This window comes from Vulpes lagopus, chromosome 7, assembly GCF_018345385.1.
Source record: "Vulpes lagopus strain Blue_001 chromosome 7, ASM1834538v1, whole genome shotgun sequence".
In the NCBI taxonomy this organism is placed as follows: Eukaryota; Metazoa; Chordata; class Mammalia; order Carnivora; family Canidae; genus Vulpes; species Vulpes lagopus.
Window position 1 is genome coordinate 5,500,545 of NC_054830.1, and position 24,423 is coordinate 5,524,967.

Genomic DNA, 24,423 nt, shown 5'->3' on the forward strand with positions numbered 1-24,423 from the left:
ACGTGAGTGGGCTGCCTGGGGACCCAGATGGTGTGACTGTGCTGGCCTGCGTTCCGCTTCCATGACCCTCCTTTCTTTCACGCCACACGTCTTGCTCTACCTCTGCTTGTCTCTGTCCAGCCCAGCACAACCAAGTGGAGCTGGCTCTCTCCAGGAACATCCCCAGGGAGCTTTCCCCAAGGGCTCCCACCACCCTGAGGGAGGTCACTTCTGCAAACAGTTTCCCCTCAGCCATTTGTAGGGCATTTTGTTTCCTTTCCCTCTGGAAGGCTGGTGTTTTGGTGGGGAGGGGGGCATCTCAGCATTGCCCTCCAGGTTTGGCCATGAATTCAGGGTGGCATCTGTGGGAGCTTCACTCTCTCAGGCATCCTATCAGCCTCTGCCGCTCCAGAGAGGGGACTGACCTCAGAATCCTTGTGAAGGGTGGAGGGAAGGGAACTGTGAGGGGGTTGCAAGGGCCCCCTTTCCACAGCCGTGCCCTAGTCCAGGGTGTTGAAGTGGCAAGTTAGAAAGGTGAGCCCTCAGGACTGTAGGCCTCTGTTCCCTCCTCTGCTCCAGAGGGGGCCACCCAGCAGGGCTTCTCTGCCGGGACCCATGGAGCCCGAGGGGCGTGGTTGGCAGGTTTGCGTGTCCAGTTGGCCTCCATGTGATGTGCCTTGCGGCAAAAAGGTATGGGGCAGCTGTCTTGAGAAAGCTCAATCTTAGCTGACAGAACTTAAAGTTTTTTTTGCCTTATTATCCAGTTTTAATTGTGAACTTTATAGTTTACTCATCTGGAAATCGTGTCGTTTATTGATCTCTGCTCTTGATTCTGAAAACACTAGAGGGAAAAACACCACCATGGAGGCCCCCCTTCAAAAGGTGTACGTTCATTGGATCATGTAGTGAACGTATTTTCCCTTACGCTTACTTTCTCTTTCTTGGGTTCTCTTCATTTCACTTGGGCAGTTTCCATTTGAAAGTCGTTTTACAAAACCAAACAGGGAAACCACACCTGCACACATGCTTTCTGCTTGATTGCAAGGTCCTTATCAGTAGAATGGAACCGCTCCCTGAAGGTGGCTTTCTGCAGGAGCCAGCCAGCCACAGCTGTCTGTTGTGGTTGCTTAAAGTTGAATATCTGTTCAGGTGTCCATCTGTCAAAGCTGTCATTCATACCTTTCAAGGGTAAATAAAAACAGTGTATGTTGTGTTTTTAGGTGTTCCTTCTGAACTGAAATTGGAAAATGAGCTCAGACTCTAGAATTTTCTTGGTATACATGTGAATTGCCGGGTCTGTTCTCACTAATTCAGTATCTCTGGCTGTGTGGATTTTAAATTTATATTCCAGCAATCACGGAGCCAGGGTGGAGGCAGCCTTGAGGCCACTAGGAGCAAGCTGTGTGGCCTCCTAGAGCGCTCTGCTGGGGGGACACCAGGAGGGGGAGTTTCCCAGCTGGGAGATCTGGAGTATGTGCTTTCAGACTCACTATGGAGTATCCATGATATGTTACAGGTGTACATGAAGAATCCTTGGCCCGAGGGCCCCTGACTGCCATCTGGTTGCTCGAATGGGGCCCACAGTACTGCATTCAAGTCAGGCCTGGGCATGGGATTCTAGGCCCAGAGTGGGCCACTGTGCCTCACAGTGACACTTGTCACTTCGACATCCCACCTGGCATATCTGAGTCTCCCCGTGACCCTTTGCAGCCTTCAGGCCAGCTGGGGAGACCCCCCACCCTGTCTATGCCCATCTTAGGGCAGTTGGTAGAACTCAGTGGGAAGGGATAAGGAAGGGTGGCAGGATGTGGGAGCTGCCTGGGGGACATCTGGTGTGCTCACGTAGCTGGTGCCCCAAGGCCCTGAGCTGTTTTAATAATTGTCATTCACTGCGTGCTGAAGGCCTTTGTCTGGAGAAGAAAATATGACTTCAGACAGGCTATGAGTGGCAGTCGAGACAAGAGTCTAGGATAGGGCTGTCTCTCACAGTCCCGTCCCCATTCACACCCCAGGACACATCCATGACTCCCGCCCTGACAGCATACTCACACTGCTCAGACTGGCCCTCAGCTGTCACCTCTCCACTGCACTTTGACCTTCACCCTTGACCCCCTATTTCTTCTCCCCAGGAGATGGAGCCAGTCCTCTTCCTCGGCTCCACATTCCCTCACCCCAATCCTACCTCATTTGTCAAGTTCTGTAAGAGATAGTTCTCATTCCTACCAGGCCTAGAATGTAGACGGATCAGGGTGGAATGTGACTGTTCCTCCTTGTCCCTGGTTCGTTTGGGTTTCACACTCGTGCTGGACTAGACACTACCTTCAGCTGTTGGGTCTTGGATCTCAGGCAGCCTGGTCCCAGTTCCATATTCTGGATCTGTCGAGAGATTGGGTTATAGTGAGACCGAAGGCTTAACTTCATGTGGCTCAGTCTAAGTAGCAGGATTCCCAAGGTGGCTGGAGTTTACGACGGGGGGGCCTTGGGCCTTCCCACGCGAGAGCAGGATGGGTATGGAATGGGCCCAAGGCAGGATTCTTTACCTGCCAGGGAGTCTGTGGGCAGGTGTCAGCACCTCTGCATGTGCCTGGGCAGTTTTCTAGGGGAGAGCAAATGGCTTCACTTGATTCTAGACCAGTCTTAGGACTTTATAATGGAATATCCAAAAGGTGAGTGAGGCGAGGACAGGAGGAAAGGGTTGCAGGGTGAGCCTGGCTTACCAGGACTCCCTGACGTCGGGGGATGACAGAGAACGCCCAGCAGTCTGGGACTCTGTCAGGCCAGCTGGGAAGGCGACAGCTTGCAAAGGCCTGGCTAGACTACAGGACCCACCATCGCTCCTTGTTCACAGCAGCCGCCCCTGGGATGTGCTGGCAAGGCAGGCAGTGGGGCCCCAGAGTGCAGGGACAATCCCTCAGACCCGACCTTGTCACCTGGCCGCCCCTGTGCACGTCCCCACACCTGCGCTATTGCAGGCACCTGGCCTAAAAGAGTGGTGGAGGGTGGCATGTCTTCCAGCTTGGCTTGTTTTAAGAAAGAGGTTTGAGTGTCTTTGGAATATCTGTCAGCAGGACATCTTTCTGCACCGAGACTGTAGCTGCTGCTTCAACTCAAAAGGAAGTCTGAAACTTTAACCTTTTATGAATGTTTTTTTAAATTCATTTGTTTCTGTATGTAGGTTTACTTTTTGTTTACCTCATGAAGGTAGTGTCTGATTTGAAGCATAGTACACTGACTTGAATTTTGCTTTTCAGTTTTAAAAATCCTTGCCTTTTCCCCCCTAACTCCATTTTTGTTGGTTTGTTAAAAAGGTTTGTCCAGAGGGGTTGCGTTTATCCGGTTTGACAAACGGTCGGAGGCAGAAGAGGCAATTACCAGTTTCAATGGTCATAAACCCCCAGGTTCCTCTGAGCCCATTACAGTGAAGTTTGCAGCCAACCCCAACCAGAACAAAAACGTGGCACTGCTCTCCCAGCTGTACCACTCGCCTGCCAGACGGTTCGGAGGCCCCGTTCACCACCAGGCGCAGAGATTCAGGTGGGTCAGGAGGCGGCGCTCTCACCAACCCAGCCCTCCCTCCCCCTGCAGCTGGCTGGGTAGGCTGGTCAGAATCACCATGGGTCTCCTACCAGCCCCCCTAGGGAGGGGAAAGTGCACTCCACTCCAGCACACAGTGTCTGGTGACCCAAGCGGGGCTGAGAGTGTAAAACGGGAGGACACAGCCTTGGGTGTGCATAGGTGAGAGCCGTTCTGCTCCCTGGCATGCAGCTTGCTGCCACTGCTCACAGCCCGCAAGTAGCTCTGTCTCATCCACCTCCCTGTGGGTTCCTCGTGATCTCTAAACATCACATGGCTTCTGTTCCAAAGCCCCGTCCTGGAGGCGAATGGTTTTCCATCATTCCTTCATCTTTCCAGATTGAAAATGACTCCAGTTGCCAGGATCTAGTAAAACAGAGACAATGAGAGTGAGCAGCTTGGGCTCCACACTCTGGTGTGTTCCACCTCCTAAGTAGTAGCAGTCTCGACTGATGGGCCCATTGGGGTTGTTGGTTTTTGGGGTTTTTTGGGTTTTTTTGGTCGAAACCTCAAACACAGGCATGAGGGTTTATCTCAGGTAGGTTAGGAACATTTTTCTCTACAACTTTGCAGGTGTTCCATCTTTGTTTTAAACAGTGAGGTTGAATAAAATCCTGCTCACCTGCACAGATGCCATCTGGGGAGGTACTGTTTTCAGCACCTAGTCATGCACAATTCTCACCTCAGCTCAGTTTCCAAAGCTAGCCTTCCCTCCTTGGCTTTTCTAGTTTTAAGAACTAAGGCAGGGGAAGTGTCCTGGGACAGAAGTGAGCTCAGTTTGTTTTTGAAGGTCAGCAACACAGTCTGTGTCACTGCTCATCAGGTGGGCTGCTGGGACGGCAGCCTGCAGCAAGTTCCCGGTAACCAACCAGCCAAGGAAGGGTGCAGGAGAAGGGGGGCTTTAGGCCCAGGAACGAGGAACAGAAAAGAAAGGGGACCAGAGCAGCCGAAACTGCAGGTCAGGCAGGAAAGGGGTCTCAGCAACCAAACAGGTTCACAGAAGAAGAGGCAGAGGGAAACAGGGGTGGCATGAGGGGCAGGAGGGAACACCTGCCACCAGAAGGCCGGCTCAGATAAGTAAGAGGAAGACAGGCCCAGCAGAGGAGAGTTTGCAGTCAGTTCTTCTTACAGCAGGAAAAGCCCCCAAATAAAGGAAGGTTCAGCCTCTCCTTTGTACCGTCAGTGAAAAGAAAGGGAAGGTGGGCGTCCTGGTGGTCAGGATGAAAGAAACCAGCTCCCACAAGCAGGAGAAAAACCAACTAATGCTAGTTCGCAGAAATAAGAATCCTCTCAGTAAAAGATAGTAAAATAAGCCCTCAGGTTACTTTCCATACAACAGGTACATGAAGATTCAGGTTAACGATAACTCGGGCCCATGTCTGATTTCCCATAAAATGGAAATGAGGCCCATTAAAAGTCAGAGCCTCTTTCCAGTTTTCATTGAAAACCAGTCCAACTACTGTCACACAAATTCAAGGGTGTTTTTCCCCGCCCCCACTTCGGTGACATTTCGGTCACTGTTCCAGACAGTTAAGACCACTAACAAGCTGCTTGAGTTGTCTAACCAACTCAGGCATCCTGGTGCAGGTTCTTTCCGAGTGCTCTCGCAAATGAAGAACCTCAGCCAGTCACGTAATCTTGATTCTTTCATACCTGCTTTGAAAAGAATCCCTGGATAGGCAGGCTACACCCGGGGAGCGGGTCACTCTGGTCTGTCAAAGGAATGAACCTGTTTAATGGCACTTAGAGGCACTTGCTCACCCCTGGGCCACACCACAGCTCAAAGCCCAATTTTATTTTAGAGCAGCTCATACATCTTGCACAGCGTGGCCCCACAGATGCTATATCACACCCAGATATTCTTAAACTGACCTGAAGACCGTTTTTCTGAAACCTTTAGAGGGTCGTGTGGCTTCAGTAACAGTTTTATCGTCTCCCTTAATCCTGTTGCAATGGCCACACATTTGTAGAAGGCTTATTTTTTATGCAGCTGAAAGCATTGCTTTGGAAAGGGTCCCACATTATTGGTACAGCTTGGTTGACTTGCGGTTCACAGCCGTCACTTCGGCCCCTGGCCCTCTGGAATGCTGTGAATCAGCTGTGGAAGGTTGTCTATAGCTAGGGGAAGGAATTCCCTGGGCCCCGCATTGGCCCCTCACAGGGGTGTGCGCTCGCCCAGGACCCCTCTGACAAGGGCAGTCAAGATGAGGGCAAGGTACAAAATTAGGGGCTCCGGGGGAGAAAGAAAGAAAAAATCCACCCCCCTCCCCACTGGCCAAACACAGCAAAGACGTGGGGAATGAAGAGTGAGTTTCCCCTAGGGAGATCTGAGGCTATAACAACACATAGGGGGACATGGAGAAGCTTCCATTATTTAAATGTGGGAAGCCTGGGAATCACTAAACAGGACCCCCCCCCCCATTGCCCCTCTATTGAATTCTCACCTGGGACTGATTGGGGGGTGCCAGCTTGCCCGAGCCGTGCCCCAACTCCTGCATCGACGCACCAGCCCGCATGACCTTGACCTGCATGCTGTGCTCTCTGTTTGCTAGGTTCTCCCCTATGGGTGTAGATCACATGAGTGGGCTTTCTGGTGTCAATGTCCCGGGCAACGCGTCTTCGGGCTGGTGCATCTTCATCTACAACCTCGGGCAGGACGCCGATGAGGGGATCCTCTGGCAGATGTTTGGCCCCTTTGGGGCAGTCACCAATGTGAAAGTGATTCGCGACTTCAACACCAACAAGTGCAAAGGCTTTGGCTTTGTGACCATGACAAACTATGAAGAAGCCGCCATGGCCATAGCAAGTCTGAACGGCTACCGCCTGGGGGACAAAATCTTACAGGTTTCCTTCAAAACCAACAAGTCCCACAAATAACTCGCTCATGCTTTTTTTTTTTTGTACGGAATAGATAATTAAGAGTGAAGAAGTTGAAACTTTTTTGTTAGTGTACATCTCATTTTGCGCCAATTTTCACAAGTGTTTGTCTTAGTCTAAATGAGAAGTGAAAAGGTTTTTATACTCGGGGATGCAACCGACATGTTCAAATGTTTGAAATCCCACAATGTTAGACCAATTTAAGTTTCTTAAGTTATTTCCTTTAAAATATATATTAAACAGAAATCTAAGTAGACTGCATTGACTAACCAGTCCCTCGGGACGGTGGTGAACCTGAAGCATGCTTTAACTTCTAAGACTGTCTAACACTCGTTTCATTCGGTGTCTCCACAAACTGGATAAAAAACATAAAAAACAAAAAAACAAAAAAAAAAAAACAAAAAAAAAAAAGACATGACCTTTTAGTTTTAGTTTTCAAACTAAAGACGTTAGACAGATGCTGAGTGTGCGTTTTCTCAACCGCTTCAACATTTTAAGCGATTTCTGCTTTGGTTGACAGGAAATTGCTTTCCCAAGCAGGTGCCATTGCCACCTCCTGCTCACTCAGCCCCGGGGCTCTGCAGCGGTCCTGGCAGTGGCAGCAGGCCATCCAACAGGGGGGCCGCCACCGGGGAGGGGGGCCATACACCGGGCCATACCGGGCCCTCCAGAGAAGGACACGCACGGGTTTCATAAGCCCAGGCGCCAATGGGAACGGACCAAAGAGTTTCAGGGAAACTCCAGTATATTCCAGAGTCAGACCTAACTCCAGGGCGCGCCTGAAGACGTGCTGCTCCTCTGACATCCCGAATTTCTGTGCACACATTGCATGCACGGTGCCCCGCACACCGGGCGCTGGTGTTCCCAACCATTTCTCCACTTTCCAAGAGCAGTTCACACAGCTCGAATGCCTAAGATCGCTCTATATTTTAAGAACACAGAAACATTTGAGCATTGTATTTCTCGCATCCCTTCTCGTGAGCGCTAGACTTGTTTCTATTTTAGTCGGATTTTGTTTTGAAACTTTGCTTTCGTATGAACACTCAGCAGAAAAGTACTTACTTCTTGCCAGTTATCTATTAACAAAAAAAAAAAAAAAAAAAAAAAAAAAACTTTGATTTGTAGTTTTAAAGATTAACCCTCCCAAGTTCTCTTCATAACTGCCTTGACATTTTGGGTTGTTCTGTTCTGTTAATTTTCTTTTGCTTTTTTGTGTTTTTTGTTTGTTTTTACTTTTGCATTTAAGACCATTAAATTTGATTTTGTTTTGCTCGAATTTTGTTTTGTTTTTTATTTTACCTTTTCTTTCTTTTTGGCTAGGTAAGGTCCAGACGGCCAGCATTCAGGGAGGATTTATAAAAAAAATCTTAAGAAAAAAAAAAGACTTGCCTCAAGACAAAGCATTTACAGGCCTGTGACGTAGGAGTATGCAGTCACAGATGGCGTTTTTGAAAACGGGGGAGCCAGTAGGGAGAGTCTGAAAGAGAGAACCTGAGAAGTGGCAGGGCCAGACCTCCGGGCAACTCCTCGGGAGTGTGATTCTGACTGTTACAAATATCTAGCGTTTAGAGAGATTCAAAAACAGGACAACTTAGTACCAGCAGTTTTTAGCCTTGATATAAGACTAAAACACGTAACCATAGGCAGTTTTAGTTGATCGATATCATGGAATCGTGGTATTATTTATCTATTTATCTACGTACCTACCTATTTATTTATTTATTTAAGTGGAAAAAAATCGGGCACAGCCTTCTCCCGAGCAGGTCAGTGTTCTGAGAAGCCCCCAGACAATTTGAGGCTGCCTGTCCCAGCCCCGTTCCCCTCAGACTTCGTTGAGGGGCTGCCAACTGCTCGCATTCTCCTCCCCAACTTGAGATGTTGTCATGCCGTTCTCCCACCGAAGGGGCCAAGTTCATACCTTGAGGCCTTCCCATGAGTTGGCCTCGCGCCATGGAGGACCTCCCTCCAGCGGAAGTTTCCAGATCCTAAGTCAGAGCCAGCTTACGTGCCTCCTCCTGGAACCCAGAGCCACGGCCCATTTGCCTGGATTCGACACAGGAGAGGGTCCCCCCCCCCCCCCCCCCGCCTCCCTGCTCTTCACCACAGACCAGGATGTTTTCCTGGAAGACTATGCCTTTCAGGTTATGCTAGCCTTGGGCCAGCCGCGTCTTCTCAGTGGAGATGAGATTCCAGTTCTGGACGCGACCCTTAGGTCTCCCCTGACACATTCCTGCCCGCCCTCGCTAGTGTTCGATTTCGTACTTGAATTCTGTCGGAAGCCTAAACCGTGAAGGGACGGAGGGCTGCACGCCAGCACCCCCTGCCCCTCCCCACCTCTCCCCTCCCTGTTACCCGACCTGTATTGATTACTCTGATGCTGGCACAGAGGAGAAGGAGATGAACCTTTGAAAGCTGCCTGAGGTTTCTCAGTTGAGTAAAATTCTCATTTTACGCGGGCTCCACTCTTTGAACAGCCTTCTAGCTAAAACCCCAAGTGCGTTTCCTTGGGAGTGTGAAATCGCAAGCGTGTGGAAGGCTGTCACTTTTGACGTGTTCCTTAACCCTGAAAAGCAACTGTCGCTCCCAGTGATGTACCAGGTGCTGGCCCTGTGTCCTAAAAAGTTCATTAAACCTTCTCCAGGCTTGTTTGCAAAAAAGGAAGACCCCATTTTTTAAAAGTCACGATCCAAAAGAAACTTTTTTAAACGTTTTTTACATAGATCAATCATATTTGTATTTCGCAAAATGAGTGCTCTCCTTTTATTTGGGAATTTTGGTGAAAAAAAAAAGGAATGAAAAGAGTAGATGATGTTCATTTATCGAAAGTTTGGTTTGGTACATAAATACCAAAGAGGCTTTGACTGAATTTCCTTTCGGCCTGCGTAACTCCCCCCCGATAGTTGTTTGCTAAGAAGCTCCAAATTTGTGAACCTGGTTCCAGTTGAATTACTCACTTTTTACGCCTTGGCTCTGCCCTCTTGAGTTTTTCGTTGTAATATGCCAAGCTGTGGTTTTCTGGCTGTGCCTCTAGTCGCACGTCCTGTGACTGGGATCACCCCCACCCCACCCCCCGCCACCATCTTGCCAGAATAGCTGCGAGACGGGCTTTCTTGGCCTGTGGGCAGATGGTGCTGGGTGGACCCCGCCGCCTTTGTTCCCTGAAGGTGAGTCCTTCCCTTGCCAAGGGCAGCTGCCTTAACCTATGAGAGTCTGCGCTTGGTTAGTGCTGGAAAGCCAGCGTCCAGGGTCTGACCCGTGCTGCTGTAGGGAGCTGGTGCTTTGGGAGCTGGCGGCCGGGAAGCGGGGGACAGTCCCTCCGGATCAGACCAAGTAGATGAATCCGAAGACGGTTACTGGCAATAACTCAGTCCTGGTTTGCCTCCAAACTAGGGCCATTGACTGATCCTGGGCCGGCTGCCGGCCTTGAAAAATCAAAGTTCAGACGTCGCCCAGCTGTTCCATTTCACATCTGATTCAGCCTGATTTCATTTCTCTGTGCTTTTTGCAGCCTTCCTGGGTTGGATAAGAGAGTAAGAATAAGCTGCCAAAGGTCTCTTTGCCCCAGCCACCCCCCTCTGCCCGAGCGAGCCCTCCACCTGAAAGCCCTCCCACCTTCCCAGGACCTGTGGCACCTCTGGGACCTGAGGCAGCTCCTCAGGAAGCACCTCCTGCTGTCCATCAGATTCCCAGGCCCGGCCCCCAACTCCAGTCCCAAGTGCTTTCTGTTGAGTGGCATTGATGATTGACCCTTGCTTACGATAGCAGTAGAACCTGAATCCCAGACCTCCGGCAGGGTTCACCTTTCCAGACCTTTTGATTTGCCTCTGACTTTTAATGATTGTATCATATATTTTCCCACAGCCTTTTGGTGACCTAGTTTTCAGTTTTCCGCTTGGTCATTAAAAAAAAAATTATTTGTACGTCACCGCAGGGACCTAAGTTAGGCTAACCGACGGCTCGAGCAGCGGCTTTGAGGACTCTATTGCATTCCACCAGGAGAAAAGGCTTGTCCGTTGGTTGGGGCCACCTCTTTACCATGTACTGTTCCGTTTCCAGTGACTTGCTCTGGGGGGCGGGGCGCTTGACCAGCTGGTTCCCGTGTTGTACAGTAGATGGGTAGACGTTTTGTATATTAGTGTGTTTTAAGTTATTGATTTGTTTTATATAAAATAATTTATTTTTCAGGTACCATTTTTCATTTTAACTTTGTTTTTACATGGGTTTGTTTTCAATAAAGTATGACACTGCTGTCCAAAAGTCAACAATAAAATGAATCCCATTGTGTTCTTTTGAGGATGCTTATGTAACTAGCTCTTTTTTTTATTATTTTCAGGGAAGAAAAAAAAAAAAGCCCTTCTCAGTTTTCCATCTCCCCATTTGCCTTTTTATCCTTGTGAATAAATGTTCTTTAGTGTTTTAGGAGGAAAAAGCAAACCTAGATTTTGATAATCCAGAAGATTTCAGATTAATAAAGAAGCTTTGAAAGAAGACCATTTTTCAAAATTTTAGTGAAGTGTGAATATTTTTTGTCAATGGCTTTCTCAAAGAGAATGAAACTTTTGCACCATTTTCAGAGTTTTTATAGAGATGCCAAATTGATATATTTACATGTAATGGAAACATGAAAAAGTTTTATTAAACAATTGTTCATAGCTGTGTAGACATTTTAATTCAGTTTCCAAAGCTCTCAAAGCGTATTTTTGGAGTACGGAGTGATATCGGTTTGGGGTGTTACTTACGGTTCCAAATGACTCGATTGTCCGAATACTTAGATCTTTCCCCAGGGATCAGGTTTGTGTTAAATGCTGTATGTTAACTATGACTGGAATTCTGTGATATTTTGGTAATAAATGAAGTGGGCTCATTGAGATGTGGTGGTGTAGGGGTGATGGTGTGTAATTGTAAGCAGCCAAGCTGAGTAAAGCGCCGGCCGGAGCTGCAGCTGACTTCCTCCTGCCTAGGGAAGCGAGAGCTGCCTTCTGCCAAGCTGTCCCCCGTGTGCCAGGCCACAGAGCCCTGGGACAGCCCAGCTCAGGGTGTGGAGGGGAAGGCACCGGGACCTGCTCGGTGACCCGCCTACTGCCTCTGCCTGGATGTGTCCCTCCTCTGGACGTCCTCACAAGCCAGCCCCCTCCCCTGGGAGACCCAGAGGCTTCTCCAAAGGTTCCCTCAAAGGTCTGTGGGCTTCCTGTGTGGTCCCTGGGCATTGCCTGTCCCTCTGCTCCCCACATCGGAGCCCTGTGGCTGTTCTGAGTATCTTCTGATGGTAATCTCACTCATGTGGAGGCACAACAACGCAAGGATCTTAAGGTCAGTCTTCGGTCTGAATCCTGCTTCTGCCCACCCCCAGTGTGCAGTACCGACAAGCCACTGAGTGCCTGGGCCTCAGTTTCCCCCTCTGTGGAATGGGAGTCCATAACACCCACCAACCTCCCTCTTTTCCCAGATGCGGCTAAGTGGTCCCATGGGTTCCTTGTAGAGGTGCAGTCTGCTGCCACCTGGGAAGCAGGTGGTGCTCCAGGACGTGACTCCAAGGGTGTCCCTTGGGTACTCAGACCCAGGGACCAGCTCGGGGCCTCCAGCGGGGGCCCCTGGGCAGCCTCTCAGGTCCCAGCAGCCCCAGGCACCAAGGAGAAGGAAGGGATCTGGGTGTCAGCCCTCCTCCGTGGGTTGGACAGAGTGTGCGTGCACCTCATGGAGAAGCAGACTCGGCTTCTGCGGGTCTGGGCGAACCAGAGTCTGATTTCTAACAAGCCTCCCTGCTGATGCCCTAAGTGGGCTTTAAGGAAACCTACCAGCCTCCCATCTCCACCTGTGGTGACGGCTTCCGATTCCCCCTCACCCCAGAATGTGGAGCCCCAAGAGGCTGAGCCCCGTGTGCAGGCTGGGGGAGCTCTTGCTACTAGATGGTCTCCTCTTGAGCTGCTTTTACTTTTTCATTCAAGGTTAAGTTTCTGAGGGCCTAAGGCCTGCATCCCTTTGTCTTTGAATTTTGATTTTTTTGTTTAACCTCAATAATATCCTGGCACCAATTTAAAAGGATTTCCAGAAGAGAAGGGAGAAAATCATAGACACCACCGTTGTCTGGGGAACTGTGTGGTTTGTGTTTAAGAAGAAGCAAGTTGTGACACGGAGAGTGTTTATTCCTGGGGGTTGGGGGCACCGTAGACTGACCCCCTACCCTCTGCCGCTGGCCTGGAGCCCACTCGGAGCAAGCTAGATGGTGGTGGTGGCCTGGGGCTTTGAGCCTCTGAGCAGTGGCAGCCCCGGGCTTTCTACCCCAGCAGCTTTGGGAAGCCACCAGGACGTCCTGCGCCACAGTGAAAGTTGGGCTGGGAGCCTTAACCACCAGTGAGCACCTTGCTCTCCCCACGAGGGGGAAGTGCTAGGGCCTGGCAGAGGTTGGAAAGACCCAGCCTAGAACTCCCCAGCCCGCGTGGGTGCCCCGAGAGCTGGGCTTGTGCCGGGCAGGGGCTGTGGCGTCTGAGTGGGAGCCAGCTAAGCGGGCAAGAGTTGGACGGAGCTGGAAGGTGGGGGCGGGCAGTGATCGCTCCCGCTGGCTGTTCGCGGCGCTGTGCGCTTCACCAAGTGCTCCACTGCCCTTTGTGCACATCCCTGGGAGGACTGTTGCTCGCGTGCCCATTTTACAGATGCAACAACTGAAGTTTAGCCGGTTGGAGAAGAGCTGTCATTCAGTGCCTTTTTTTTTTTTTTTAAACCAGTTTGGTATAGAGCATCCTAGGTTTGGCCTGCCCCTTAGTTTTGTGAGAATGAGGTCCCAGAAAGAGTCTGTGCAGGGCCTGGAGCTCCAGAACCACCAGGGGCCCCTCAGGAGAGACTCTGGAATCCACGGTCCCCCCCCCCCCCCGCCTCCCTGCTCTTCACCACAGACCAGGATGTTTTCCTGGAAGACTATGCCTTTCAGGTTATGCTAGCCTTGGGCCAGCCGCGTCTTCTCAGTGGAGATGAGATTCCAGTTCTGGACGCGACCCTTAGGTCTCCCCTGACACATTCCTGCCCGCCCTCGCTAGTGTTCGATTTCGTACTTGAATTCTGTCGGAAGCCTAAACCGTGAAGGGACGGAGGGCTGCACGCCAGCACCCCCTGCCCCTCCCCACCTCTCCCCTCCCTGTTACCCGACCTGTATTGATTACTCTGATGCTGGCACAGAGGAGAAGGAGATGAACCTTTGAAAGCTGCCTGAGGTTTCTCAGTTGAGTAAAATTCTCATTTTACGCGGGCTCCACTCTTTGAACAGCCTTCTAGCTAAAACCCCAAGTGCGTTTCCTTGGGAGTGTGAAATCGCAAGCGTGTGGAAGGCTGTCACTTTTGACGTGTTCCTTAACCCTGAAAAGCAACTGTCGCTCCCAGTGATGTACCAGGTGCTGGCCCTGTGTCCTAAAAAGTTCATTAAACCTTCTCCAGGCTTGTTTGCAAAAAAGGAAGACCCCATTTTTTAAAAGTCACGATCCAAAAGAAACTTTTTTAAACGTTTTTTACATAGATCAATCATATTTGTATTTCGCAAAATGAGTGCTCTCCTTTTATTTGGGAATTTTGGTGAAAAAAAAAAGGAATGAAAAGAGTAGATGATGTTCATTTATCGAAAGTTTGGTTTGGTACATAAATACCAAAGAGGCTTTGACTGAATTTCCTTTCGGCCTGCGTAACTCCCCCCCGATAGTTGTTTGCTAAGAAGCTCCAAATTTGTGAACCTGGTTCCAGTTGAATTACTCACTTTTTACGCCTTGGCTCTGCCCTCTTGAGTTTTTCGTTGTAATATGCCAAGCTGTGGTTTTCTGGCTGTGCCTCTAGTCGCACGTCCTGTGACTGGGATCACCCCCACCCCACCCCCCGCCACCATCTTGCCAGAATAGCTGCGAGACGGGCTTTCTTGGCCTGTGGGCAGATGGTGCTGGGTGGACCCCGCCGCCTTTGTTCCCTGAAGGTGAGTCCTTCCCTTGCCAAGGGCAGCTGCCTTAACCTATGAGAGTCTGCGCTTGGTTAGTGCTGGAAAGCCAGCGTCCAGGGTCTGACCCGTGCTGCTGTAGGGAGCTGGTGCTTTGGGAGCTGGCGGCCGGGAAGCGGGGGACAGTCCCTCCGGATCAGACCAAGTAGATGAATCCGAAGACGGTTACTGGCAATAACTCAGTCCTGGTTTGCCTCCAAACTAGGGCCATTGACTGATCCTGGGCCGGCTGCCGGCCTTGAAAAATCAAAGTTCAGACGTCGCCCAGCTGTTCCATTTCACATCTGATTCAGCCTGATTTCATTTCTCTGTGCTTTTTGCAGCCTTCCTGGGTTGGATAAGAGAGTAAGAATAAGCTGCCAAAGGTCTCTTTGCCCCAGCCACCCCCCTCTGCCCGAGCGAGCCCTCCACCTGAAAGCCCTCCCACCTTCCCAGGACCTGTGGCACCTCTGGGACCTGAGGCAGCTCCTCAGGAAGCACCTCCTGCTGTCCATCAGATTCCCAGGCCCGGCCCCCAACTCCAGTCCCAAGTGCTTTCTGTTGAGTGGCATTGATGATTGACCCTTGCTTACGATAGCAGTAGAACCTGAATCCCAGACCTCCGGCAGGGTTCACCTTTCCAGACCTTTTGATTTGCCTCTGACTTTTAATGATTGTATCATATATTTTCCCACAGCCTTTTGGTGACCTAGTTTTCAGTTTTCCGCTTGGTCATTAAAAAAAAAATTATTTGTACGTCACCGCAGGGACCTAAGTTAGGCTAACCGACGGCTCGAGCAGCGGCTTTGAGGACTCTATTGCATTCCACCAGGAGAAAAGGCTTGTCCGTTGGTTGGGGCCACCTCTTTACCATGTACTGTTCCGTTTCCAGTGACTTGCTCTGGGGGGCGGGGCGCTTGACCAGCTGGTTCCCGTGTTGTACAGTAGATGGGTAGACGTTTTGTATATTAGTGTGTTTTAAGTTATTGATTTGTTTTATATAAAATAATTTATTTTTCAGGTACCATTTTTCATTTTAACTTTGTTTTTACATGGGTTTGTTTTCAATAAAGTATGACACTGCTGTCCAAAAGTCAACAATAAAATGAATCCCATTGTGTTCTTTTGAGGATGCTTATGTAACTAGCTCTTTTTTTTATTATTTTCAGGGAAGAAAAAAAAAAAAGCCCTTCTCAGTTTTCCATCTCCCCATTTGCCTTTTTATCCTTGTGAATAAATGTTCTTTAGTGTTTTAGGAGGAAAAAGCAAACCTAGATTTTGATAATCCAGAAGATTTCAGATTAATAAAGAAGCTTTGAAAGAAGACCATTTTTCAAAATTTTAGTGAAGTGTGAATATTTTTTGTCAATGGCTTTCTCAAAGAGAATGAAACTTTTGCACCATTTTCAGAGTTTTTATAGAGATGCCAAATTGATATATTTACATGTAATGGAAACATGAAAAAGTTTTATTAAACAATTGTTCATAGCTGTGTAGACATTTTAATTCAGTTTCCAAAGCTCTCAAAGCGTATTTTTGGAGTACGGAGTGATATCGGTTTGGGGTGTTACTTACGGTTCCAAATGACTCGATTGTCCGAATACTTAGATCTTTCCCCAGGGATCAGGTTTGTGTTAAATGCTGTATGTTAACTATGACTGGAATTCTGTGATATTTTGGTAATAAATGAAGTGGGCTCATTGAGATGTGGTGGTGTAGGGGTGATGGTGTGTAATTGTAAGCAGCCAAGCTGAGTAAAGCGCCGGCCGGAGCTGCAGCTGACTTCCTCCTGCCTAGGGAAGCGAGAGCTGCCTTCTGCCAAGCTGTCCCCCGTGTGCCAGGCCACAGAGCCCTGGGACAGCCCAGCTCAGGGTGTGGAGGGGAAGGCACCGGGACCTGCTCGGTGACCCGCCTACTGCCTCTGCCTGGATGTGTCCCTCCTCTGGACGTCCTCACAAGCCAGCCCCCTCCCCTGGGAGACCCAGAGGCTTCTCCAAAGGTTCCCTCAAAGGTCTGTGGGCTTCCTGTGTGGTCCCTGGGCATTGCCTGTCCCTCTGCTCCCCACATCGGAGCCCTGTGGCTGTTCTGAGTATCTTCTGATGGTAATCTCACTCATGTGGAGGCACAACAACGCAAGGATCTTAAGGTCAGTCTTCGGTCTGAATCCTGCTTCTGCCCACCCCCAGTGTGCAGTACCGACAAGCCACTGAGTGCCTGGGCCTCAGTTTCCCCCTCTGTGGAATGGGAGTCCATAACACCCACCAACCTCCCTCTTTTCCCAGATGCGGCTAAGTGGTCCCATGGGTTCCTTGTAGAGGTGCAGTCTGCTGCCACCTGGGAAGCAGGTGGTGCTCCAGGACGTGACTCCAAGGGTGTCCCTTGGGTACTCAGACCCAGGGACCAGCTCGGGGCCTCCAGCGGGGGCCCCTGGGCAGCCTCTCAGGTCCCAGCAGCCCCAGGCACCAAGGAGAAGGAAGGGATCTGGGTGTCAGCCCTCCTCCGTGGGTTGGACAGAGTGTGCGTGCACCTCATGGAGAAGCAGACTCGGCTTCTGCGGGTCTGGGCGAACCAGAGTCTGATTTCTAACAAGCCTCCCTGCTGATGCCCTAAGTGGGCTTTAAGGAAACCTACCAGCCTCCCATCTCCACCTGTGGTGACGGCTTCCGATTCCCCCTCACCCCAGAATGTGGAGCCCCAAGAGGCTGAGCCCCGTGTGCAGGCTGGGGGAGCTCTTGCTACTAGATGGTCTCCTCTTGAGCTGCTTTTACTTTTTCATTCAAGGTTAAGTTTCTGAGGGCCTAAGGCCTGCATCCCTTTGTCTTTGAATTTTGATTTTTTTGTTTAACCTCAATAATATCCTGGCACCAATTTAAAAGGATTTCCAGAAGAGAAGGGAGAAAATCATAGACACCACCGTTGTCTGGGGAACTGTGTGGTTTGTGTTTAAGAAGAAGCAAGTTGTGACACGGAGAGTGTTTATTCCTGGGGGTTGGGGGCACCGTAGACTGACCCCCTACCCTCTGCCGCTGGCCTGGAGCCCACTCGGAGCAAGCTAGATGGTGGTGGTGGCCTGGGGCTTTGAGCCTCTGAGCAGTGGCAGCCCCGGGCTTTCTACCCCAGCAGCTTTGGGAAGCCACCAGGACGTCCTGCGCCACAGTGAAAGTTGGGCTGGGAGCCTTAACCACCAGTGAGCACCTTGCTCTCCCCACGAGGGGGAAGTGCTAGGGCCTGGCAGAGGTTGGAAAGACCCAGCCTAGAACTCCCCAGCCCGCGTGGGTGCCCCGAGAGCTGGGCTTGTGCCGGGCAGGGGCTGTGGCGTCTGAGTGGGAGCCAGCTAAGCGGGCAAGAGTTGGACGGAGCTGGAAGGTGGGGGCGGGCAGTGATCGCTCCCGCTGGCTGTTCGCGGCGCTGTGCGCTTCACCAAGTGCTCCACTGCCCTTTGTGCACATCCCTGGGAGGACTGTTGCTCGCGTGCCCATTTTACAGATGCAACAACTGAAGTTTAGCCGGTTGGAGAAGAGCTGTCATTCAGTGCCTTTTTTTTTTTTTTTAAACCAGTTTGGTATAGAGCATCCTAGGTTTGGCCTGCCCCTTAGTTTTGTGAGAATGAGGTCCCAGAAAGAGTCTGTGCAGGGCCTGGAGCTCCAGAACCACCAGGGGCCCCTCAGGAGAGACTCTGGAATCCACGGTGGGAGACATGCCGCCTCAGCTAACGCCTCAGCTAACGCCAGTCTTTACAAATGAATGCAAGCCTCCTCCGCCCACGTAAATGCAGTCGCCACATCCTGAGGAAACCGGGGCGTGGATCATCCCCAAAGGTAGACAGCGTGATGCGGACGGTCTGACTTGATATAGAGAACTCATGGCAACCAGAAATTTACCGCAGGGGCCCCTCAGAAGACCAGGGTGCCGGAGCCAGGCCCCCAGGCCCCCCGAGGAGAGTCACAGGTGCTCCAAGTAGAGGCTCCAGGGCTCTGAAGGTGGGTACGGACGTGCACACTGCCTCTCCCCAGGGCGGGGGGCCACGCGGGGTGTCTGAGTCTGCAAGGATCAAGCTGGGCTGAGGCAGATGGTGGAGGCCTCCAATGCCGCGGCCACGCCAGCAGTGAAGGGGGACAGTGCCCCTGTCCCTCCCCTGCTGGGAGCGGGCAGGACCACCACAGGGGACTTCCACAGGGCGTCTGGTGTGTGTGTGCTCACCGGGGACGAGCAAACGGACCACAGTGCGGCAGTTCCAGGTGAAAACGAGAAGTGACCAACCTAGAAAGGGACAGGAGGGATCGAAGCCCCACGTGGACCACTGATGAAGATGAGGCCATCCTGAGAGACCTGGTCTGAGCTGGAAGATGCCAACTGTGGAGGCTTCTGGGGCCCAGACCCACAGAAGCACAAACCTGAAATCTGCTTTGTCAAAAGCCTTTCTGATTTATTATTAATTTTTCTGGTGTTTTAAAAAAATCTCAAAACATTCCACTCATCTGCTTTTGTGACCAAAGGGGAAAAAATGTTAATGTTTAACAAGTTATTTTTAAACCCTTCAGCCACATGAAGATGCAATCCCAAATGTTCCGAATTTAAAGAGATTTTGTGTAGAGCACCCCGTTTCCTTCCCCCACCCCCGTTTCGGGTCCTTTGAATCCCTCCACTCCCCCCCGCCCCCCGCGCCCAACACAGATTATATCTCTAAAAAGCCAGGAGTCAGGGATCCCTGGGTGGCACAGCGATTTGGCACCTGCCTTTGGTCCAGGGCGCAATCCTGGAGACTCGGGATCGAATCCCACATCAGGCTCCCGGTGCATGGAGCCTGCTTCTCCCTCTGCCTGTGTCTCTGCCTCTCTCTCTCTCTCTCTGTGTGACTATCATAAATAAAAAAAATAAATAAAAATAAATAAATTTTAAAAAAAGAAAAAAAAAAAAAAGCCAGGAGTTAGTCTGGAAGGGGTGGCAGCTTGCCGATGAGGGCAGTGGAGACGGGAAGAGGGAAGGAGAGGTCAGGGCCCTTGTAGCCATCCTGCCGGCAGGCCGGGTCTCAGGGCCCTGGTGTGTGTCTCAGAGGAGGCGGGCGTTACTGGCTGGGAGACGTGACCCCCATCACACGGCCGTCTTCCTGTGCCTTCACATCATCTCCCCGCTGTGGGTGTCCATCTGTCCAAACTGCCCCTTCTGTGACCTCAGTCCATTGGGCCAGGGCCCACCCTATTGACCTCAACTTGATCATCTCGGTGAAGACCCTGTCTCCAAGTAAGGTCACGTGCTGAGAGCCCCCAGGTTAGGACACCAATATGTATTTTTCAGGGGACACAATTCAACCCATAACTGGCCCCTTCCAAGGTTTGCCACCGAGTCTCCTCTGTTCTCCCCCAGGGGAGCGCAGTGGGGGTTCACGGTGTGCCCCGCACTGAGCTCCCCTCAGTGAGTTTCAGGATGGAGACTGAGCAAGCTGCTGCCTAGAAGGATTTCTCCTGCGGGATCTCATGTGACAGCGGCCAGCAGGCCAGGCTACGTAATGTGTGAGGCCCAGTGCAGAACGAAAACACACTTTGTTCAAAAACTTCAGATAAAGGGCGCCTCACTGGCTCGGTTGGTGGGGCATGCGACTCTGGATCTCAGGGTCATGAGTTCAGGTCCCATGTTGGGTGCAGAGCTTACTTAAAAAAGAAGAAAATGTCTCAGATAAAATGTGGTCTATACTTTGGAATATATCCAAGCCCGAAAAAGGAAGGACATCCTGCTACCTGACACCACGTGAGTGGACCCCGAGGACACCAGGCTCAGGGAGGGGAGCCAGACCCAAAAGGACTCCTCCTGCACGATGACCCTACTCCCAGGAGGTCCCCAGAGGAGGTCTGTCCACAGAGACGGGAGATGGTGGGAGCCAGGGGTGGGGCAGGGGGCGGGGGTCAGTGCTTCCTGGGGACAGGGCCTCCGTGTGGGGAGACGGAAGGTTCTGGAGATGGATGGTGGGGGTGGGTGCACAATGATGAGAGTGTGCTTCGTGCCACTGAACTGGACACTGAACAATAGTTACGATGGCAAATTTTATGTCATACATCTTTTTACTACAATTATAAATAAAATTTTAAAGATGTACTTAGAACATTAAAATGGCAACAGCAGGGGATCCTGGGTGGCTCAGCGGTTTGGCGCCTGCCTTTGGCCCAGGGCGCAATCCTAGAGTCCCGGGATGGATCCCACGTCGGGCTCCTGGCATGGAGCCTGCCTCTCCCTCCTCCTGTGTCTCTGCCTCTCTCTCTCTCTCTCTCTATCATAAATAATTTTTCTTTTAAATGGCAACAGCAGAGCATGACACCGTCGTGGGGCCGCGTGGGTCTGCACAGGGTCATCTGCCACCAAAGCCGCCCACTTGGCTGTGTCTCCCACCGCCTGCTGCGTGCAGGCCGCAGGCCTCCCAGGGCGGCCCAGGTGGGGAGGATCCCGCTCCCCCCACCCCCGCTGTTCACAGCAGCCAGTTGTACCCAGTCCCCGCGAGTGCCTGCGAAGACCCCCAGTGGGTTTGCTGATGGACAGTGGTGCCTAAAGAAGCAGGGTGAGCAGTAATGGGGTTCCAGGGGCCTCACTCGGTGTGGGTGTTGGTCTGGGGGACTGCCCCCCGGGCCCCCAGCCCACCCTGAGGGCCTCTGCCTCCGCAGGCAGCCTAAAGTCGGGGATCAGGTCAACCCAGGCCCTGAGCCCCCCCGGGAGGCAGGGAGCCCACAGCCCCGCAAAGCACCTGCTGGAGGACCTGGTTCCCTCTGGACGGTGCGACTGGGATTGCTCCCGGCCTTTGCGGATCTGCCCTCATTCCACAGGAGCAATCTGTCACCCGGGTGGCTGTCTGTTCCCTCTGCTCCCTGCTACCCCGGCCACAGCCCCGGCTGCACACTCCTCCCCACAGGCGTGCACCCCACCCCCAGGCGGGGCCCTGACTCCCCACTGGCTCCTGGCCCTGCCGGCCTGGGCCCCATGTGCCTCTCCCCACGGCCTCCGGCCTGCCAGCCGCTCTTCAATTCACACCCAGTCACTGTGTAAAACCTCTTAGGGCGGTTGGTCCATCCTTACAGCATCAGCCCGTCGGACCGTGACTCAGCCATAAAAGGGAGTGAAGCCCTGACATCCTGCCACGTGGATGAACCCAGAACACATGCTGAGTGAAGGAAGCCAGACACAAGAGGTCACATCCCGGGGCACCCGGCTGGCTCAGTGGGTTAAGTCTCTGCCTTTGGCTCAGGTCATGATCGTGGGGCCCTGGGACCGCATCTACATGGGCTCCCTGCTCAGTGAAGAGAGTCTGCTTCTCTCTCTTTCTCTCTTCCTCTGCCCCTTGCCCCCACTCGTGTTCTCTTTCTCCCCAATAAATAAATAAAATATTAAGAAAAAGGTCACATATTGTCTGATTCCATTGATAAGATATGTCCAGAACAGGTAAATCCATAGAAAGTAATTAGTCATTGTCAGCGGCTAAGGGAGGAGGGGCTGGGAGCAGCTGCTTCATGGGGACGGGATTCCCTTCTAGGGTGATGGAAATGTTCTAGAACTGCAGAGCATGGTGGCTGCACGACATCGTGGATGCACTAAATGCCATTGAATTGCTCACTTTAAAAGGGCGAATTTTCTGTTCTGTGTATTCACTCTGTCAAAAGACAAAAATAATCTTAGGTGTTTCAACTGCCAGGAGTTTGATGCGATTGAGTGAGGCCAGCTGACTCACCCATGGGTGCTCAGCCCAGGTGGTGTCAACCTTTAAGTCTCCAGATGGGTCCGTTCCCATGGGAACAGGGATTCAGAAGCTCAGTGTCTTCGTTTGCTAAAGTGGCTTAAAACACAGAAATTTATTGTGTCAGTGTTCAGGGGGCCAGAAGTCAGAGTGGAGGTGAGAGCAGGTTGGTTTCTTCGGAGGGAGAGGGAGAACCCGTTTGAGGCCTCCCTCTGGCTTCTGATCCCTGCTGGCCATCTCTGACTTCCCCAGGCTTCTGGTAGCTTCACCAGGATCTCTGCCTTCATCTTCACATGAGTCTCACTGTGTGCATGTCTGTGTCCAAATTTCCCTTTTAGAGGGATGGATCTGTGGACACCCTACTCCAGGATGACGTCATCCTCACAAATTACACCTGCAGGGAACGGGTTTCCCAGTAAGGTCACATTCTGAGGTGTGCTGAGGGTTAGGACTGCAACATATGAATTTGTGGGGAACACAGTTCAACCCGTAACCATCCCCTTGTGCCAGCTGGAGAGTCCAAAGATGAGCCAAAAGGACACCATCGCTGTCCTCACAGCACATGCTATGCTGGTCAAGGCTGATGCACAAAATGAGAGGCACAGGATTCAATGCGTGAAGCAGCTTGACATTGCGACATCCACGTGCATTCTCAAATGATTCGTCTCCTTGCCCGGGGTCTAAGCCCATTTGGGTGTCACACACGTCGTGCACTCCCAGCTGTGCACTGGCCACACACAGAAGCATGTACTGCGTTCACAACGGATTGGAAATTTCAAAGATGTATTTATTTGAGAGACAGAATGAGCGGGAGGGACAGAGGGAGAGAGAACCCCAAGCAGACTCCACACCGAGCATGGAGCCCGATGTGGGGCTCAAACTCACGACCCTGGGATCAAGCCCTGAGCTGAGATCAAGTCAGATGCTCAACCGAATGAGCCATCCAGGTGCCTCCCCCTTTTTATTTTGTGATACTTATTTTTTTTAATTTTTATTTATTTATGATAGTCACACAGAGAGAGAGAGAGAGAGGCAGAGACATAGGCAGAGGGAGAAGCAGGCTCCATGCACCGGGAGCCCGACGTGGGACTCGATCCCAGGTCTCCAGGATCGCGCCCTGGGCCAAAGGCAGGTGCCAAACCGCTGCGCCAGCCAGGGATCCCAGTGTGATATTTATTGATACTTAGGTGAATATACTAGAAACCACTGAATTGTATACATTTTAAAAGGATGGATTTTATAGTATGTGAATTCCACGATCAAAGCTGTTATTAAAAAAACAACACCCCCCCCCCCCGCCACTCCATTCAGACACACCTCGCCACTGGTCTCGCAGGCTTCATAGGCACTTCGCCTGCCCTCTCTTCCTCAGAACATGTAATGAACGGAAGCTGTAGAATCTTTTTTTTTTTTTAATTTGATTTATTTTTTCATGAGAGACACAGAGAGAGGCAGAGACACAGGCAAAGGGAGAAGCAGGCTCCATGCAGGGAGCCCGATGTGGGACTCGATCCCAGGACCCCGGGATCATGCCCTGAGCCGAAGACAGATGCTCAACCGTTGAGCTACCCAGGCGTCCCGAAGCTGTCGAATCTTTCCCAAACTGGGGGCACCTGGCTGGCTCAGTCAGTAGAACATGCGACTCTTGATCTCAGAGTCATGAGTTCCAAACCCCACCTTGGGCTTGGAGCCTACTTCAAACAAACACACAGTATTTAAAATTGATGTGGGGGAAGTAAAATCAGAATAATAACATACACACACCTTCTCACAACTATTGCATTCATCATCTCAGGAGATACTAGGTATGAAAAATCCTGAAAAAAAAAAAAGGAAAGGAAAATTCATGGAGTAAAGGTGTGGGTAGATTTGTTTTACTGTCCATTTTGATTGAATTGAAGAATAGATTTTTTTTTAAGATTTTATTTCTTTGAGACAGAGAGAGAGCACAATAGGGAGGAGGGACAGAGGGAGAGGGAAAAGCAGCCTCTTTGCTGAGCAGGGAGCCCGATGAGGGGCTCGATCCCAGGACCCTGGGATTATGACCTGAGCCAAAGGCAGACACTCAACTGACTGAGCTGAACTGACTGGCCCACCCAGTCACCCCCATATGATGATTTCTTTTAAATCCTGAAAACTCTCAAGATACAAAGTGTACTTATTGCTCTCTAGCCTTAATTTCCCCCAAAGCATGGTACAAAACTCCCTCGTGTGCCCAGAACATCACAAAGTCAAAGGCACCGTTTGTTTCTGCAACACTGTGTGCTGTGCCTTTCATCCCATGGAAAGCCAAAGGCTTGTTTCTTTGTGTGTGTCCTTCAGGTGACTTTTG

General features: G+C 51.1%; 1 protein-coding gene across 1 annotated transcript in view; it reads left to right on the forward strand.

Annotated features, from left to right (window-relative positions):
* The window catches only part of ELAVL1 (ELAV like RNA binding protein 1), a 37,505-nt gene extending 29,800 nt beyond the window's left edge, over window positions 1–7,705 (forward strand). Inside the window, exons 5-6 of the mRNA XM_041761224.1 lie at window positions 3,288–3,513; window positions 6,105–7,705. Coding sequence (XP_041617158.1) covers window positions 3,288–3,513; window positions 6,105–6,429 — 551 coding nt within the window. The 3' untranslated portion in view covers window positions 6,430–7,705. The remainder of the gene's footprint in view (window positions 1–3,287; window positions 3,514–6,104) is intronic.
* The last annotated feature ends 16,718 nt before the right edge of the window (window positions 7,706–24,423 follow it).